A 19421-nucleotide genomic window follows, 5' to 3' on the forward strand; every position below is an offset into this window, starting at 1 on the left:
GAAGGGACTGGTGAGGTTTGCTCTTTTCACATGTCAGGGACTGGTGGAGAGGTTTGCTGTTTCCCATGACAGGGACCGGTGAAGGCTGGGAAGGGACTGGTGAGGACTGGGAAGGGACTGGTGGAGAGGTTTGCTGTTTCCCATGTCAGGGACCGGTGAGGACTGGGAAGGGACTGGTGAGGTTTGCTGTTTCCCATGTCAGGGACCGGTGAGGACTGGGAAGGGACTGGTGAGGTTTGCTCTTTTCCCATGTCAGGGACCGGTGAGGACTGGGAAGGGACTGGTGGAGAGGTTTGCTCTTTTCCCATGTCAGGGACCGGTGAGGACTGGGAAGGGACTGGTGAGGACTGGGAAGGGACTGGTGGGGTTTGCTCTTTTCACATGTCAGGGACCGGTGAGGACTGGGAAGGGACTGGTGATGAGGTTTGCTCTTTTCCCATGTCAGGGACCGGTGAGGACTGGGAAGGGACTGATGAGGACTGGGAAGGATCTTATGAGGTTTGCTGTTTCCCATGTCAGGGACCGGTGAGGACTGGGAAGGGACTGGTGGAGAGGTTTGCTCTTTTCTCATGTCAGGGACCAGTGAGGACTGGGAAGGGACTGATGAGGTTTGCTCTTTTCCCATGTCAGGGACCGGTGAGGACTGGGAAGGGACTGGTGAGGACTGGGAAGGGACTGGTGGGGTTTGCTCTTTTCATATGTCAGGGACCGGTGAGGACTGGGAAGGGACTGGTGATGAGGTTTGCTCTTTTCCCATGTCAGGGACTGGTGAGGACTGGGAAGGGACTGGTGTGGTTTCCTCTTTTCCCATGTCAGGGACCGGTGAGGACTGGGAAGGGACTGGTGAGGACTGGGAAGGGACTGGTGATGAGGTTTGCTCTTTTCACATGTCAGGGACCGGTGAGGACTGGGAAGGGACTGATGAGGTTTGCTCTTTTCCCATGTCAGGGACCGGTGAGGACTGGGAAGGGACTGGTGGAGAGGTTTGCTCTTTTTCCATGTCAGGGACTGGTGAGGACTGGGAAGGATCTTATGAGGTTTGCTGTTTCCCATGTCAGGGACCGGTGAGGACTGGGAAGGGACTGGTGGAGAGGTTTGCTCTTTTCTCATGTCAGGGACCAGTGAGGACTGGGAAGGGACTGGTGGGGTTTGCTCTTTTCTCATGTCAGGGACCGGTGAGGACTGGGAAGGGACTGGTGAGGACTGGGAAGGGACTGGTGGGGTTTGCTCTTTTCATATGTCAGGGACCGGTGAGGACTGGGAAGGGACTGGTGATGAGGTTTGCTCTTTTCCCATGTCAGGGACTGGTGAGGACTGGGAAGGGACTGGTGTGGTTTCCTCTTTTCCCATGTCAGGGACCGGTGAGGACTGGGAAGGGACTGGTGATGAGGTTTGCTCTTTTCACATGTCAGGGACCGGTGAGGACTGGGAAGGGACTGGTGGAGAGGTTTGCTCTTTTTCCATGTCAGGGACTGGTGAGGACTGGGAAGGATCTTATGAGGTTTGCTGTTTCCCATGTCAGGGACCAGTAAGGACTGCTCTTTTCCCATGTCAGGGACTGGTGGAGAGGTTTGCTGTTTCCCATGACAGGGACCGGTGAAGACTGGGAAGGGACTGGTGAGGACTGGGAAGGGACTGGTGGAGAGGTTTGATGTTTCCCATGTAAGGGACTGGTGAGGACTGGGAAGGGACTGGTGAGGTTTGCTGTTTCCCATGTCAGGGACCGGTGAGGACTGGGAAGGGACTGGTGAGGTTTGCTCTTTTCCCATGTCAGGGACCGGTGAGGACTGGGAAGGGACTGGTGGGGTTTGCTCTTTTCACATGTCAGGGACCGGTGAGGACTGGGAAGGGACTGATGAGGTTTGCTCTTTTCCCATTGTCAGGGACTGATGAGGACTGGGAAGGATCTTATGAGGTTTGCTGTTTCCCATGTCAGGGACCAGGGAGGACTGGGAAGGGACTGATGAGGTTTGCTCTTTTCCCATGTCAGGGACCGGTGAGGACTGGAAAGGGACTTATGAGGTTTGCTCTTTTCTCATGTCAGGGACCAGTGAGGACTGGGAAGGGACTGATGAGGTTTGCTCTTTTCCCATGTCAGGGACCGGTGAGGACTGGGAAGGGACTGGTGAGGACTTGGAAGGGACTGTTGATGAGGTTTGCTGTTTTCACATGTCAGGGACCAGTGAGGACTGGGAAGGGACTGGTGAGGACTGGGAAGGGACTGGTGATGAAGTTTGCTCTTTTCCCATGTCAGGGACTGGTGAGGACTGGGAAGGGACTGGTGAGGACTGGGAAGGGACTGTTGATGAGGTTTGCTGTTTTCACATGTCAGGGACCAGTGAGGACTGGGAAGGGACTGGTGGAGAGGTTTGCTCTTTTTCCAAGTCAGGGACTGGTGAGGACTGGGAAGGGACTGGTGAGGTTTGCTGTTTCCCATGTCAGGGACCGGTGAGGACTGGGAAGGGACTGGTGAGGTTTGCTCTTTTCCCATGTCAGGGACCGGTGAGGACTGGGAAGGGACTGGTGAGGTTTGCTCTTTTCACATGTCAGGGACTGGTGGAGAGGTTTGCTGTTTCCCATGACAGGGACCGGTGAAGACTGGGAAGGGACTGGTGAGGACTGGGAAGGGACTGGTGGAGAGGTTTGCTGTTTCCCATGTCAGGGACCAGTGAGGACTGGGAAGGGACTGGTGAGGTTTGCTGTTTCCCATGTCAGGGACCGGTGAGGACTGGGAAGGGACTGGTGGAGAGGTTTGCTCTTTTCCCATGTCAGGGACCGGTGAGGACTGGGAAGGGACTGGTGAGGACTGGGAAGGGACTGGTGGGGTTTGCTCTTTTCACATGTCAGGGACCGGTGAGGACTGGGAAGGGACTGGTGATGAGGTTTGCTCTTTTTCCATGTCAGGGACCGGTGAGGACTGGGAAGGGACTGGTGAGGACTGGGAAGGATCTTATGAGGTTTGCTGTTTCCCATGTCAGGGACCGGTGAGGACTGGGAAGGGACTGGTGGAGAGGTTTGCTCTTTTCTCATGTCAGGGACCAGTGAGGACTGGGAAGGGACTGATGAGGTTTGCTCTTTTCCCATGTCAGGGACCGGTGAGGACTGGGAAGGGACTGGTGGGGTTTGCTCTTTTCTCATGTCAGGGACCGGTGAGGACTGGGAAGGGACTGGTGAGGACTGGGAAGGGACTGGTGGGGTTTGCTCTTTTCATATGTCAGGGACCGGTGAGGACTGGGAAGGGACTGGTGATGAGGTTTGCTCTTTTCCCATGTCAGGGACTGGTGAGGACTGGGAAGGGACTGGTGTGGTTTCCTCTTTTCCCATGTCAGGGACCGGTGAGGACTGGGAAGGGACTGGTGATGAGGTTTGCTCTTTTCACATGTCAGGGACCGGTGAGGACTGGGAAGGGACTGATGAGGTTTGCTCTTTTCCCATGTCAGGGACCGGTGAGGACTGGGAAGGGACTGGTGGAGAGGTTTGCTCTTTTTCCAAGTCAGGGACTGGTGAGGACTGGGAAGGGACTGATGAGGTTTGCTCTTTTCTCATGTCAGGGACCGGTGAGGACTGGGAAGGGACCGGTGAGGCCTGGGAAGGGACTGGTGGAGAGGTTTGCTCTTTTCTCATGTCAGGGACTGATGAGGACTGGGAAGGATCTTATGAGGTTTGCTGTTTCCCATGTCAGGGACCGGTGAGGACTGGGAAGGGACTGGTGATGAGGTTTGCTCTTTTCCCATGTCAGGGACCGGTGAGGACTGGGAAGGGACCAGTGAGGACTGGGAAGGGACCGGCGAGGACTGGGAAGGGACCGGTGAGGACTGGGAAAGGACTGATGAGGTTTGCTCTTTTCTCATGTCAGGGACCGGTGAGGACTGGGAAGGGACCAGTGAGGACTGGGAAAGGACTGATGAGGTTTGCTCTTTTCCCATGTCAGGGACCGGTGAGGACTGGGAAGGGACCAGTGAGGACTGGGAAAGGACTGATGAGGTTTGCTCTTTTCTCATGTCAGGGACCAGTGAGGACTGGGAAGGGACTGGTGATGAGGTTTGCTCTTTTCTCATGTCAGGGACCGGTGAGGACTGGGAAGGGACCAGTGAGGACTGGGAAGGGACCGGTGAGGACTGGGAAGGGACCGGTGAGGACTGGGAAGGGACCAGTGAGGACTGGGAAAGGACTGATGAGGTTTGCTCTTTTCTCATGTCAGGGACCGGTGAGGACTGGGAAGGGACCAGTGAGGACTGGGAAGGGACTGGTGATGAGGTTTGCTCTTTTCCCATGTCAGGGACCGGTGAGGACTGGGAAGGGACCAGTGAGGACTGGGAAGGGACCGGTGAGGACTGGGAAGGGACCGGTGAGGACTGGGAAGGGACCGGTGAGGACTGGGAAGGGACCAGTGAGGACTGGGAAGGGACCAGTGAGGACTGGGAAGGGACCGGTGAGGACTGGGAAGGGACTGGTGATGAGGTTTGCTCTTTTCTCATGTCAGGGACCAGTGAGGACTGGGAAGGGACTGGTGATGAGGTTTGCTCTTTTCCCATGTCAGGGACCAGTGAGGACTGGGAAGGGACTGGTGATGAGGTTTGCTCTTTTCCCATGTCAGGGACCGGTGAGGACTGGGAAGGGACCGGTGAGGACTGGGAAGGGACCGGTGAGGACTGGGAAGGGACCGGTGAGGACTGTTGCCAGTGTTGATCAGAGCTGTGTGTGTGTCGGGGAGGATCCTCTGCAGAGAGTCTTGTGTCTGCCCCCTCTAGTGGGCGGTGTGTGTAAAGTTCAGGATGGGACTCCGCGAAGTTTGTAAAGTGCTGAGTGTGCCCCGGCCGGTCCGCAGTGTGATAGGGAGGGAGATGCAGAGCTGCAGCCGCCTTCATGTGCCCATAGCTGCCCTCAGTCCTGCCCTGTGCCCGGCACCCCTCCACCTCCACCCCGCCTCTACCATGGGGGGGCACAGCGCCGTGTACAGCCCCAGCCTGTGATCCGATCCCAATTGTCGGCACTTGTTAGATGAGGAGAGAAGGGATCTGAGCTATACTGGGAACCATGAGGACCAGGACTGGAGTGCTGTGCTTTGTACTGGGCACTCTGCTCATCCTACAGGAGGGTCAGTGCAGGAGGCTGCCCATGGACACTGGTCAGTGCGGACTACCCAAGGCGGTGAGTTACTGGAAGGGGTAGAGGGATTCCCCATCTGTCTGCCTTCTACTCTCTGTGAACTTAAATGACATCTGCAAGCTTGCTATGCATTGCATGTGTGTGACCCTTGTTTTATATTACTTAGATATCAATTATTTCCATCCAGGGACACTGTTCCTGAGTCAGATAAGTCTGTTCATTTCATTTCTGTCCAATTGTGACCCTTATTTTCTATGACATATATGCCAAATATTTCCATCCTGGGACACTTCTGCTGAGTCAGGTAGGTGATCATTTCATTACTGTCCAACTCCAACCTATCCATTCAATTGGTCTGTAATATAAGATCGCTATGCATTGCATGTGTGTGACCATTGGCTATTCTTTTGTATTACATAGATAGTCAATTATTGTCACATAGTCAATTATTATCATGCAGGGACACTTTGCTGATGAGTCTGTACATTTAATTACTGCCCAACTGTGATATGCTCATGAAATTGGGTTATAATATAACATTACTCTGCATTGAATATACAATATATGCCCCTTAGCAATTCTTCTATATGACATAGTTATCATTTTTTCACATTTTCCAGGGACATTTTGCTGCTAAGTCAGATAAGCTCTGTCCCTTTCATTACTGTCCATCTGTGATCTGTTCATTAAATTGGTTCATAACCTAACCTTGCTATGCATTGTATGTGTATGCCCCCAATGTTTTATATGACATGACACATTTTTTCAACTCTTCCAAGGACTTTCTGCTGCTTAATCTGTCCTTTTTTACTGACAACCACAATATTTTCATTAAATTGCTTTGCGTTGCATGTGTATGCCCCATTACCTTTTTCTTTTATCCAAGGACACTCTGTCTATTTCATTACTTATTCAATAAATTGGGTGATCACATAAGATTGTTATGCATTGGATGTGTATGCTCTTTAGCCATTTTTTTATATGGGATAGTTAATCATTTTTCAACTTTCAACTTTTCCAAGAACATATTGCTTCTAAATCAAATAGAATTGTCCCGTTCATTACTGTTCAATATCAACCTGTTCATTACATTCGGTTATAACCCAACCTTTCTATGCATTGTATGTGCGTGTGCCTTACCACATTTTTATGACATAATTGCCCATTTTTTCATCCGGGGACACTTTTCTTCTGGGTCTGTCTGTCCATTTCATTACTGTCCAACTGCTACCTTCATAAGATTGCTATGCATTGTATGTGTATGTCCCTAAGCCATGCTTTTATATGACAGTTTTTCATTTTTTCAACTTTTTCAGAGACATTTTATTGCTAAGTCAGATTTACCTCTGTTCATTACATTGTGTTATAACATAACATTGCTATGCATGGCATCTCTATGCCCCCCCCCCCCACCACCCATTTTTGAATGATATAGTTACCAATTTTTTTTCAACTCTTCCATGGATACTGTGCAGCTAAGTCAGAAAAAATCCATACCTTTCAATAATATCTAGCTGTGATCTGATCATTCAGTTGGGTTATAACATAAGATTGCTATGTATTTTATGTGTGTGCCCCTTAACCAATGTTTTATATGACATAGGGGGGGGATTTACTAAAACTGGTGCACACAGAATCTGGTGCAGCTGTATAGTAACCGATCAGCTTCTAACGTCAGCTTGTTCAATTAAGCTTTGCCAATAAAACCTATCAGCTGATTGGTTACTTTGCACAACTACACCAGATTCTGTTTACACCAATTTTAGTAAATCTCCCCCATAGTTACCAATTTTGTTAAATTTTTCCAGGGACACTCTGCTGCTGAGTCTGCCTGTCCCTTCCATTACTGTCGAACTGCTACCTATTCATTAAATTGGGTTACATGTCATGCCAGTCGCAACCTGTTCATTACATTGAAATGCACAGATATTGAGTGTCATCATTTGCATGAGAATTAAATATAAATGATAGGTATATACGCTAATAGCCGTAAAAGGACAGTGATAACCGAGGCTGGCGGGCAGAATTTGGTGCTCTCTGTGAATTCAGACCTGTTACCAGGGATGACCAAGAACAGGTTATAAACGGAGACTGGAACTGTAGTCAGGGGCAATTGACAACTATGTAATATATATATATAATGAGAAAGAGAGTAGTACAAACATCTATCGATCATCTATCCATCAATCTATCTATGTATCTATGTATGTATCTATTTATCTATCTATCTATCTATCTATCTATCTATCTATCTATCTATCTATCTATCTATCTATCATCTATCTATCCGCATCTACATGCACACTACTATTTATAGAGAGATAGAAGGAGAGATAGAGAGGGATATAGTAACATACAGTAAATATATAATACAGTTTATATATATATATAATTATTATTTATTTATTTATTTATTTATTTTAACTCCCAATGTAATCAGTAAGACTGCTCAGCATGTTTTTTTAATACATAAGTTGGAAACTGCTGATCAGCAAAGTTTGGGTATTTTTGCACACATTTAGCACAAGCTAATCAGGTTATTATGTCATGTTCTCAGAATATGATGCTTTGCCATGTAGTGTAAATGTATTAAATGCTCAGCATTTAGTAGCTGTGTTTATTGAGCTGTGACTTTTTTATACCATATACTTTGTAATAAGAATTGCATATTTACACACAAAGATAGGTGATTGATAGATTGATACATGGATGGATAGATAGATAGATAGACCGATAATGATTCATATATGGATAGATAGATAGATAGATAGATAGATAGATAGATAGATAGATAGATAGATAGATAGATAGATAGATAGATAGATAGATAGACCAATAATGATTTATATATGGATAGATAAATAGATATTGATTTATATATGGAGGAATACATAGATAAAAGAGATAGATAGATAGATAGATAGATAGATAGATAGATAGATAGATAGTAAAGTAGTACTATAAATATTTCTAGATATAGGTGTACACTTCCATCTGTGGGATGTATAATATATAAATGATATCATTTATTTATACACACTGATTCAAACTGACTATTTATTTACAATTTTCTAGCCTAAAACTTGTTCAAGTGATAAATATTTTTAATATTGAAGAACTATAAGGGATCCATCTTTTAAAGTGTCTGTCCAGCATTTTAAACAAGTCTTATTCTCGGAGAGTAGCGGTGTCTATGTGACAATGATTCTACTTTTCGGAATCCATCGGAGTGATGTGCGGTGGGGGGCAGGGTGTACGGAAAGCTTTGATTCCAATCCTATTTATCAGGCCGTGCACTGAGAGGATTCCGGCCATTATTTGCGCACCCCATGGTGTCTCTGAACTGGGAGTGACCGCTGAATGGATGCTGCTTATGCAGAGGTGATTTCCTGGGGAAAGCTCGGTGTCATTTTTCTGGCGTGTTGATAAAAGTTATTAGAGCCTTAAAATGAGTACACTGTGACCGTCAGCGTGTCTTAGTGTAGTCACTGGGGTTGATTTACTAAAGGCAAATAGACTGTACACTTTGCAAAGTGCAGTTGCTCCAGCGCTTAGTAAATGAGGAAAGTTTCACTTTGAAAAGAATACCCAATCACATGCAAGGAAAATTTAAAAAAAGCATTTTTTGCTTGCACATGATTGGATGATGGAAGTCAGCAGAGCTTCTGCTCATTTACTAAGCGCTGGAGCAACTTTGCAAAGTGCACAGCTTTTTTGCCTTTAATAAATCAACCCCATAGATGGGACATACAACCCCTGGCAAAAATTATGGAATCACCAGTCCCCGAGGATGTTCCTTCAGTTGTTTATTGTTGTAGAAAAAAAGCAGATCACAGACATGGCCAAAAACTAAAGGCATTTCAAATGGCAACTTTCTGGCTTTAAGAAACACTAAAAGAAATCAAGAAAAATAATTGTGGTGGCCAGTAACAGTTAGATTTATAGAACAAGCACAGGGAATAAATTATGGAATCACTCAATTCTGAGGAAAACATTATGGAATCATGAAAAACAAACAAACAAAATAACACTCCAACACATCACTAGTACTTTGTTGCACCACCTCTGGCTTTTATAACTGCTTGCAGTCTCTGAGGCATTGACTTAATGAGTGATAAACAGTACTCTTCATCAATCTGGCTCCAGCCTTCTCTGATTGCTGTTGCCAAATCATCTTTGCAGGTTGGAGCCTTGTCATGGACCATTTTCTTTAACTTCCACCACAGATTTTCAATTGGATTGAGATCCGGACTGTTTGCAGGCCATGACATTGACCTTATGTGTCTTTCTTCAAGGAATTTTTTCACAGTTTTTGCTCTATGGCAAGATGCATTACCATCTTGATAAATGATTTCATCATCCCCAAACATCCTTTCAATAGATGGGATAAGAAAAGTGTCCAAAATTTCAATGTAAACCTGTGCATTTATTGAAGATTTAATGGCAGCCATCCCCCAGTGCCTTTACCTGACATGCAGCCCCATATCATAATTGACTGTGGAAATTTGCATGTTTTCTTCAGACAGTCGTCTGCATAAATCTCATTGGAACGGCACCAAACAAAAGTTCCAGCATCATCACCTTGCCCAATGCAGATTCGAGATTCATCACTGAATATGACTTTCATCCAATCATCCACAGTCCACGATTGCCTTTCCTTAGCCCATTGTAACCTTGTTTTTTTGTGTTTAGGTGTTAGAGATGGCTTTCTTTTAGCTTTTCTGTATGTAAATCCCATTTCCTTTAGGTGGTTTCTTACAGTTCGGTCACAAATGTTGACTCCAGTTTCCTCCCATTTGTTCCTCATTTGTTTTGTTGTACATTTTCTGTTTTCAAGGCATATTGCTTTAAGTTTTCTGTCTTGATGCTTTGATGTCTTCCTTGGTCTACCAGTATGCTTGCCTTTAACCACCTTCCCATGTTGTTTGTATTTGGTCCATGTTTTAGACACAGCCGACTGTGAACAACCAACATCTTGTGCAACACTGCGTGATGATTTACCCTCTTTACCTACATACTAACAAGCAGATTTAATCTGATGCAGGTGTTAGTGTTTGTAATGAAAAATTACAGGGTGATTCCATAATTTTTTCCTCAGAATTGAGTGATTCCATAATTTATTCCCTGTGCTTGTTCTATAAATCTAACTGTTACTGGCCACCACAATTAATTTTCTTGATTTCTTTTAGTGTTTCTTAAAGCCAGAAAGTTGCCATTTGAAATGCCTTTAGTTTTTGGCCATGTCTGTGATCTGCTTTTTTTTCTACAACAATAAACAACTGAAGGAACATCCTCAGGGACTGGTGATTCCATCATTTTTGCCAGGGGTTGTATATTCGTCAAGGTGCAGTGATCACAACAAGTCCTTAATAACAAATAATCATACATTTTAGGATGTCAAATGACTACAGATGTGCAATGTTTGCCTAAAAATTGTTATAATGTATTAGATATGGTGGGGTTGATTTACAGTATTCAAAGGAGTACTGTACAGCATCTTCACTTTCAAAATGAATTTTCACTTAGTGAATGCAAAGGAATACAGTGAAAATACACTTTGCAAAGCATACCCAATCGTGTGCAAGGAAAATTGACAAGAAAAAACAAGATTTTGTCTCACAAATGATTGGATGATCGATGTCAGAACCACTTCACCACAATCACTAAGATAATTGAAAGTTCCCCTTCCAAAAAGAAAATTCACTTTGCAAAGCCATTATGTTACTGAAAAGTGTCCACAGACATCCTTCATATGCTAAGAAACTTGCCTCACTTGCTTCTTATATAATTAGAATAAATTACTAAATATAGAATTCAGTTAGCATTGAGGAAAGTCTCTTAGTATATGAAGGATGTTGGTGGAAGCGTTTGATTGATGGGTTCTTAAACACTGATGACTGCCTAAAAGTAGGATCATTATCAGATAAGTATAGACACTGCTACTCTCCAGAGATAAGACAGACCTTGTATAAAGGCCAAGCCAGTCACTTAAAACATGGATCCACTCCATGTTCTCCATTATTTAAAATAATTATCACTTGAACAAGTTTATGGATAGCAAGTTGTAATGAGTCAAATATGCAAATTTAAATGATTGCGTATATGTAAATGATATAATTTACATATTATACATCCTAAAATATATAAGTAAATAGCTATATCTGTAAATGCTTATTGCACTATATATGTTTTATTTATGTTTGTTTATATATTGTATTAGATATTATATTTTAGTTTTAAATTATTTTTATCATTATTTTATATTATTTATTTTAATATTAATATTCTTATTATTTATATTCTTATTATTATTTTCATATATTATATTTATAAATATATAAATTTATATATATATATATAATATTATATTTTTATATACTACTTTATCTATCTATCTATCTATCTATCTATCTATCTCTACGAGCCCACTAATATACATAATTTATATATATACATTAATTTATATGTTTATATATATATATATATATATATATATATATCATTTTTTTGTTATTATTATTGCTATTTTATTTTAATATGATTTCTTATACATTTTATATATATTTTTTTTATTTTATTATTATTTTCATATATTTTATTTTTATATATTACTTTATATATCCTCTATCTATCTATCTATCTAGTTGCAAGTTGTAACAAATCAAATATGCAATTTTAATTAGTGTGCATATTTTATTTTTTTTATTTATTTCAGGTACTTATATAGCGCCGTCAATTTACGCAGCGCTTTACATATATATATTATACATTCACATCAGTCCCTATACCCTCAAGGAGCTTACAATCTAAGGTCCCTAACTCACATTCATACCTATACTAGGGCCGATTTAGACAGGATCCAATTAACCTACCAGCATGTCTTTGGAGTGTGGGAGGAAACCGGAGTACCCAGAGGAAACCCACGCAGACACAGGGAGAACATGCAAACTCCAGGCAGGTAGTGTCGTGGTCGGGATTCGAGCCAGCGACCCTTCTTACTGCTAGGCGAGAGTGCTACCCACTGCGCCACTGTGCCGCACTGTGCATATCAATCGTTTTTTTACGGAAACTTTATTAGTAGTAAAAAAGCTGCTAAAAAAATTGATAGCAAATCTGTCCAGAAAACAGCATTAAAAATAGTTTTAATTGGTGGCTTTACATTCTCATTTCTGTATTGTAGTTGCTCGTTTTCTTTGGAAAACCTTAAATATCAGATTTTACACCCACCTAGTGAGTAGGTGTACCTGTCAGTAGCCATTTTGTAAAGCTAAGTGCGGATGCTGGTAGGACCACATACTGCCTGTGATCTCCATTGGTGATGAGTACCTGTCAGAGTTCCTAGCTTCGACAGCCCTTGGTCTCACTTCTCTTGTTGCACTTCTCCTTCTGCTGTGTACTTAGTAATGTACAGCACAGAAGAGGCCAAGAATTCAACCTGCTTTTATAAAGGTGCATAAATCAAGCCGTCCATAAATGGATTGAAATTCAGCTGGTTTAGAATGGACTGACTGGATTTCGATCCATCTATGGTCATCCCTCTCCACAGAAATCAATCTAACCAAACAACTTCTGTTGAATGGGACGATTGGAAAACTTTTGACGATCAGTGGCTTGCAGCCAATCAACTTCAGCTGCTGTTTAGTGTATTCTGACAGCGGAGGAGTCCTGCTGTCAGAATATAGTAGCACAGTGGGGAGGATTTCTCCATTCACCTTGCTTGTGTGGATGAGGGAAATCCGTAAATTTTTTTCGATCAACCCAGCGGCTGATCGAAAACAAACAATATATGTATAGCCAGTCTTAGGCTCAGTTCACACTTGAGTGATTCACTGCTCAACATGAGTATTCCCATTGTATCGTATGATGCCCGTTTACACCTGAACATTGTATTGCTTGAAGCTTGACATTTGAAGCTCGGAAAAGTACAAGAGCTTTGTTGGGACAAACTTGCTGATTTTTGGTCCCTATTGTAAATGGTAACATGTGTTCTTCATGCAATATCTTGTCTCTCCTCCTCCTAATAACTAGTTTTCCATCATTGACAAACAAAAACACTCAAGCCTGAGGCCCCTATTCACACTAGCGGACCAATTGGGTCTGCCTGTTTTTCAGGGGGACCGGATTGGACCCTCCAGTCTCCTCTATGGAGCTCATAGACTGCCCATAGAGGTGAATGGGCTGTGTCTGCTCTGTATAAGTGGGGCGGACACGGAACAGCCATCTGCCTGCTCAGCAGGGATCAGTGGACAGATTCCCTGCTGATCAGGTGGACTCCAATGGAGCCCGTCCCGTGTGCAAGGGGCCTAAATGCACCTGAAAATGCATATACAAGCACACAACAAAAATGCTACAAAAACACTTGAAGAAGCTCATCTCCAGTGTGAATCTAGCCTTAAGCTGGCCATACATGGGTCAGTTTGTTTCCTTCAACCAGTGGATTGAAGGAAAAAAACTGACCTGATTCCCCCATCCACACATTCAGTGTGGATGCAGGAATCCTCCCCGCTGTGCCATTGTATTTGGACAGTGGGGAACCTCCTCCATTGTCATAATACACAGATCAACACTGCAGCCTATTGCCTGTGGTGCTGATCAAGTGAAAATATACTGACAGTGTGGTTGAACAGAAGTTGATCGCTAGATCGCTTCTGTTCAACCATAGTGGCTACATATGTAACCAATTTCTGACAGTCCCTGCTGAACCAGATGAATTTCAGTCCATGTATGGCCAGCTCTAGGGACTTAAAAAGTTCCTTCCAGTGTCAGTAAAAAATATATTTATATTCGCCTAGGTGGATACTGCATCTGTCCCCCGCCGCTTCAAAGACTGAGAACTGAGGGATCAAAGACCACTGATCTCTTAGTTCTGTTTTCACTGAGCAGAGAGTCAGTGACTGTCAGTCACTGGCTCTCTGCTCTGCTCCTCCAGCATGTTTATTCAAGCGCTGGGCTGTGGAGGGGTTGCCGCTTGCTTAATCTCCCAGTGGTTCGCTGAGAGGCTGTTCCAGCTGCCGGCCCAGGCATCTGGGTGGATCCCAACTGTAACGCCGGGATCTTTCCTGAGCCTGGACCGGCTGAGTGATCTATCTATCTATCTATCTATCTATCTATCTATCTATCTATCTATCTATCTATCTATCTATCTATCTATCTATCTATCTATCTATCTGTCTGTCACATCTCATTACATTTTAAATTTTTGAAAGCAGCTGCAGGCTTTCCATAAACTGACCAACCATGCTCTGTTCTTTTCAGCAAGAAGAACTAAATTCCTTCTTGTGGACCGTTAAAAGAAACCCCCCTGCTTATCTCTTTGGAACCATCCATGTACCGTACACTAGAGTTTGGGACTTTATACCCCAGAACTCCAAAAAAGCCTTTCAGGAGAGCAATAATGTGTACTTTGAGCTGGACCTGACGGATCCTTATACCATCTCAGCACTGGCCAGCTGTCAAATGCTCCCGCAAGGGGAGAACCTGCAGGACGTTCTCCCCAAGGACCTCTACCGGAGACTCAAAAGGCACTTAGAATATGTCAAGTTAATGATGCCTCACTGGATGACCCCAGACCAGAGAGGCAAGGGTCTTTATGCAGATTATCTGTTTAATGCCATTGCTGGGAACTGGGAAAGGAAGAGACCTGTGTGGGTGATGCTGATGGTAAACTCTTTAACGGAAGCAGACATCAGGTCTCGAGGAGTACCTGTCTTGGATTTATACTTAGCCCAAGAAGCAGACAGGATGAGGAAGAAGACCGGAGCTGTGGAGAGGGTGGAGGAGCAATGCCACCCTCTCAACAGGTTAAACCTGTCCCAGGTAGGACCCAGAATTTCTTTATTAATGTTGCTTTTGAAGTTAACTCTGGATGTTTTGTAAGCAAAATTTTTCCCTATTTGTGAAATGATGTGGAAGATTCCTGCTCAAGCTGCAAGATTAAACACCACAAGAAAAATATTTCTTTTTTAAATGCTGATTTTCATAAGGGCCTTAATATTTTGACACTCCTAAATACATATTAAAACTCTCTCTCTCACTTAATCATAACAAAGGACACTCACATCTAAAGCGTTCAGTGTGAACATTGTGTGATGCATGCCTTAATTATTTTAGCTGTAGACAAAAGCCTTTCTGAGTCTTTAATTGGTCATAGACATCACCTAGTGGTTGGAGATGTGGGCATGATCCAACTACCCAACAATTGTTTCCAAAAGAGCTGCATTTAAGTATATACAAAGTCCAAACTTCTTTTGTTTCTGTTTTATGCAGAAGGTTTGCAGCTTAAGTGAAACCCTTTATTAGCCAATTTAAGATAATTAAGACACAGGTTTTTGAATTTTGAGATGCCTTAGATCCCTTCTTCAGGCTTTAGAAAACTTGAAGAAGGGATCTAAGGTAACCCAAAGCCAGGCTGGAAAATCCCATGAGTGAAGTAGCCAATGCTCCTTAAAAATTAGAGCCATTGCCCAACTTTTGAGGTTCTCTAGTTATCCTTTGGGCTGGATACTAAAAAAACTGTTGGCTCCTGGACTTGCTTCTGAATTACTTATTCATTTGTTCACCCTGTCCCTAAATCTTTAATAACTTCAGTTAACCAATAAAGGGTATTACTTAAACTCCAAGCTTTCAGTATTGATTGATGGCTAAAAAAGTACAATACTCTATCATTGTTTTGTTTCCGACAGATTAGGGAAGGGTTAAAACTAGAGTGGCACTGATACCAGTATCTGTGCCGATACTAAGTATTTGCATAATTACTTGCACTCATGGAAATGCTCTTAAACTAAAACTGATATAATTCTTTTTCAAATCGCACTTTGATGAAAGGCCGCACATATGTGAACAGGCTGTAAAAACTCATTGACATGCACATGGAAACTGATATGAAACTGATGTCTCTGCAAGTGAAGTCTTCATCATCAGTTTTTATGCATGTATGGTGTGACCGAGCCTTAAAAAATCTGTTATATGACACTAAAAATAGGTATCAGTAATTGGTATCGGCAAGTACTTGAGAAAAATTATCGGTACTCCTACTCAGTCTTAAAAGCTGGTATCAATGCATCCCTAGGTAAATCCCATATTAAGTTATTTTAAACTTGTTATGATCCCCCTGGGGAGAGTTCCCTTTACGTCTTACCCTGGAGACGCAACAGGAAATGAGGAGAAATGTCTACATACTGAAAAGATTTAACCGTAGAAAGAGGTGTTCCTATTGGAGGATTTACCCTCACCTCTTGCTCTTTTGACAACTGCAAATTTTTAAATTTCCTCTCATTTTGTGTGTTGGTGAGAATGGTGACCAGGAATAACAAAGAGCTGAATCTTCCCACAGACAGCAATAAAAAAACCCTCCTTACTCTTTCTAAAAAAAAAAAAAAAGCCTTTTCATAGTCTACAATTAGTATGCTTGTATGGTATATCTGTGTTTGTTAACCAGTTGGAAGTGAGGAGTAGACACGTCCAGTTTTATCATATCAGAACTAGATTCCAAAATCCAACCCAGAATTAAACTGGTCACCTGTGCTCTTGGGGCTGTCCACTGCTATTCATGGCCATAAAGATCCTTGCCAGATCACCGATGATCATCTTGTATACCAACAGATATGATTCTACTTATGGACCAATTTAGGTGCCTTATTTTTTGTGCCGTAAGACCAAAAATACTATTTTCCCAGTTCCCAAACTGGGAACAATCTAATTCAGCTTCTCCCAACATTTTAACTCCTTGAAATAAATTTCAGGTCTAAGGGGAACCACTGCTAAAACCATTTTTTTGGCAGGGTCAGTGGGAAAAATGCCACCTTCCATTGGTGGTCAGTGGGAAGAATCCCTCCTTACAGTGGTGCTCATGGTCTGAATGCCAGTTGGTGTCAATCCAATGGTGTTGGCCTTAGAACTATGCAGACACCATCAGATGGAAGCTCAATCAGCGACAGCACAAGGAACCTCTTGAAGAACCCTAGTTTAGAATGGCTGAGCTAAGGCTATGTTCACACCTATGGGGGTTGTGGTTGATGTACTTTCCCGGTGCATTTTTTATTTTTTTTTTGACACATGTATTTGATGTGTTTCACGTTTTTGGGAGGTGTCTGTTGTCATGCAGGAGAAACCAGCAAAAACTCAAGTACTGCATTTTAATGCTTTGCTTCTGCATTTCCATTGATGTCTATGGCACCTAAAACGCAACCAACTGCAGCCAAAAAATCCCCTGACCCTTTCTAAAAAGTGCACTGGTTCAAAACGCATAGATGTGAAAGTGACCCTTGGGAAATCATGTTAAATGGACTGTAGTGCATTTCTGCAAAACTAAAAAATGCACTGCAAAACATATGGGTGTGAACCAAGCCTAACTGATAAGAGTTCACCACAAGCATAGAGCACATGATGTTATTAGCTGATAAAATTTCTGGCAGGATCAGCAGCCATTTTTTTTTTTGCATTTTTCAAATGGATATAACAAAATGCTTTTAATGGTATAATTAAATGACCAATCATTGCTGAGGTTTTCATACACTTTATATTTAAACAATATCCAAAGCACAGAACAGGTGACTTGTTACTGCTAAATGATTTAATTTGTCCATATGGCCAGTTTAAGCTCTGTAGCGTTCACAGGATCTGCTTTAGTTATGCTGTTGGTGTCAAATCCCAAATTAAAGGCACCCATATAGTAAGGTTCTGGGTGGTTCTATGTGGACACATGGGCAATGTCACAGAATGAGACAGCAACGCCCAGCCTTGACCTTATCACGAGTGACACAATACATACGCTTTTCAACAATCTGGATTTTATCATCATGCATGAATGGGAATTCTCACTAACAGAAGGCTTGTTTCATTGATACTTTTTGAAAGTGGGAAATAATCTAGCATTGTACCCCCTTCCTCTCTCTGCAGGGGTTATCTAAACAAAGCCTATTAACTATGCAGACCGTGTTGATAATGTTACATAGGCAGGTGATAAAAGTCGCAATATCATGTTCATTCCTTTGAAGGTATTGTTGAATTGTTTGAGTTTTGCTTTTTTTTTAATATAATTTGTCTCTATACAATCATCCTGGTTTCTGCTTTTCATGGGACAGTATCAGATCATTTGTGTTTGGGTTTAGAGCCGACCACAGGCAGAAAAGAACTCTATGAGAAACATTGTTGGCACAAGCAGGGATATTTCCTCCCTGATTCTTTTTTTTTTTTTTACTTTGTTTAAAGATTTTTATTGAATGATCAATAGAAAAAAACAATTATAATATATCAATTAAGAGTCATTTAGCAATTGTACGTGAAATAAAAAATAAAATACAGGTTGAAACATTGTAACGATGAAATGACACACAAAGAATAAAATTAATCAGATCAGTTAACTTTTCATATGTTGTTTTATCTAAAGATAATCAATATAAAATATGTATGTGCGTTTTTCTTTATTTTGCATAGTTAGTCAGATTGAAAAAAAAGACACAAGTCCATCTAGTTCAACCATAAAAATAAATAAATAAAAAATCATATCAAACAGTCCCATATACCCAATCCTATACCCACAGCTGATCCAGTCAATTGGACATTAGGTGGTGTGAATTTACATTTTTTTATTTTTGGGGTTTAGGTTTTCTTTAAATGCTTTTTTTATGCTTGTTTTTTTTTTTTCTTTTGTTTATGTATTCATTTACTAAAGTTTATATTCTTTTTAACTGATTAACTGTTTCATGTTTTTACAGTATTTTTACAGTATTCATATAAATACTTTTCACTGTACTTATAAACCATGATTATTTTACCAAAACACATTTAACAAGGGATGCATCTGTTTTTGCCTATCATTGACTTCCTGCTTGCCATAGGCATGCGCACAGGGTGTGCCAGGTGTGTCTGGGCACACCCTAATCAACCTGTGTGGTGCAGTATGGTGATATTTTTTTCTAAAGCCCCCCTAACGGGACTCCTAAAAAATGGTTAAATTAAAAAAAATTAAAATAAAATGATCAAAAAAAATAATAGAAATAAAAACTACTGACACCGTCCACTGCCCTACTGACACTGTCGTGTATATATACACAAGCACACACATGCATATGTGTTTGAGGTTTGGGGTGCACACCCTAATGCAATAGGCTGCTCACACCTATGCTGCTTGCTTTACTTTGAACAATTTAAAGTACCTAACATTCAAGTGAATGGGCTGCCCTAGGCATGATGGGCCCAGATGATCAGTGCAGCCCCATCAGTGTCCATTAGTGCAGCATATCAGTGTCCATCAGTGCTGCCTGTTCTGTCAGAAAGCCGCTAACCATCAAATAATGCAACTGAAGTGACGT

At 42.4% G+C, this 19421-nt stretch overlaps 1 protein-coding gene across 1 annotated transcript in view; it reads left to right on the plus strand.

The window, feature by feature from the left end:
* Positions 1-4778: 4778 nt before the first annotated feature.
* The window catches only part of TRABD2B (TraB domain containing 2B), a 454791-nt gene continuing 440148 nt past the window's right edge, over positions 4779-19421 (plus strand). The window contains exons 1-2 of the mRNA XM_073593582.1: positions 4779-5151; positions 14365-14925. Coding sequence (XP_073449683.1) covers positions 5038-5151; positions 14365-14925 — 675 coding nt within the window. The 5' untranslated portion in view covers positions 4779-5037. The remainder of the gene's footprint in view (positions 5152-14364; positions 14926-19421) is intronic.

The sequence above is a fragment of the Aquarana catesbeiana genome, linkage group LG07 (genome assembly GCF_042186555.1).
Source record: "Aquarana catesbeiana isolate 2022-GZ linkage group LG07, ASM4218655v1, whole genome shotgun sequence".
NCBI classification, from domain to species: Eukaryota; Metazoa; Chordata; class Amphibia; order Anura; family Ranidae; genus Aquarana; species Aquarana catesbeiana.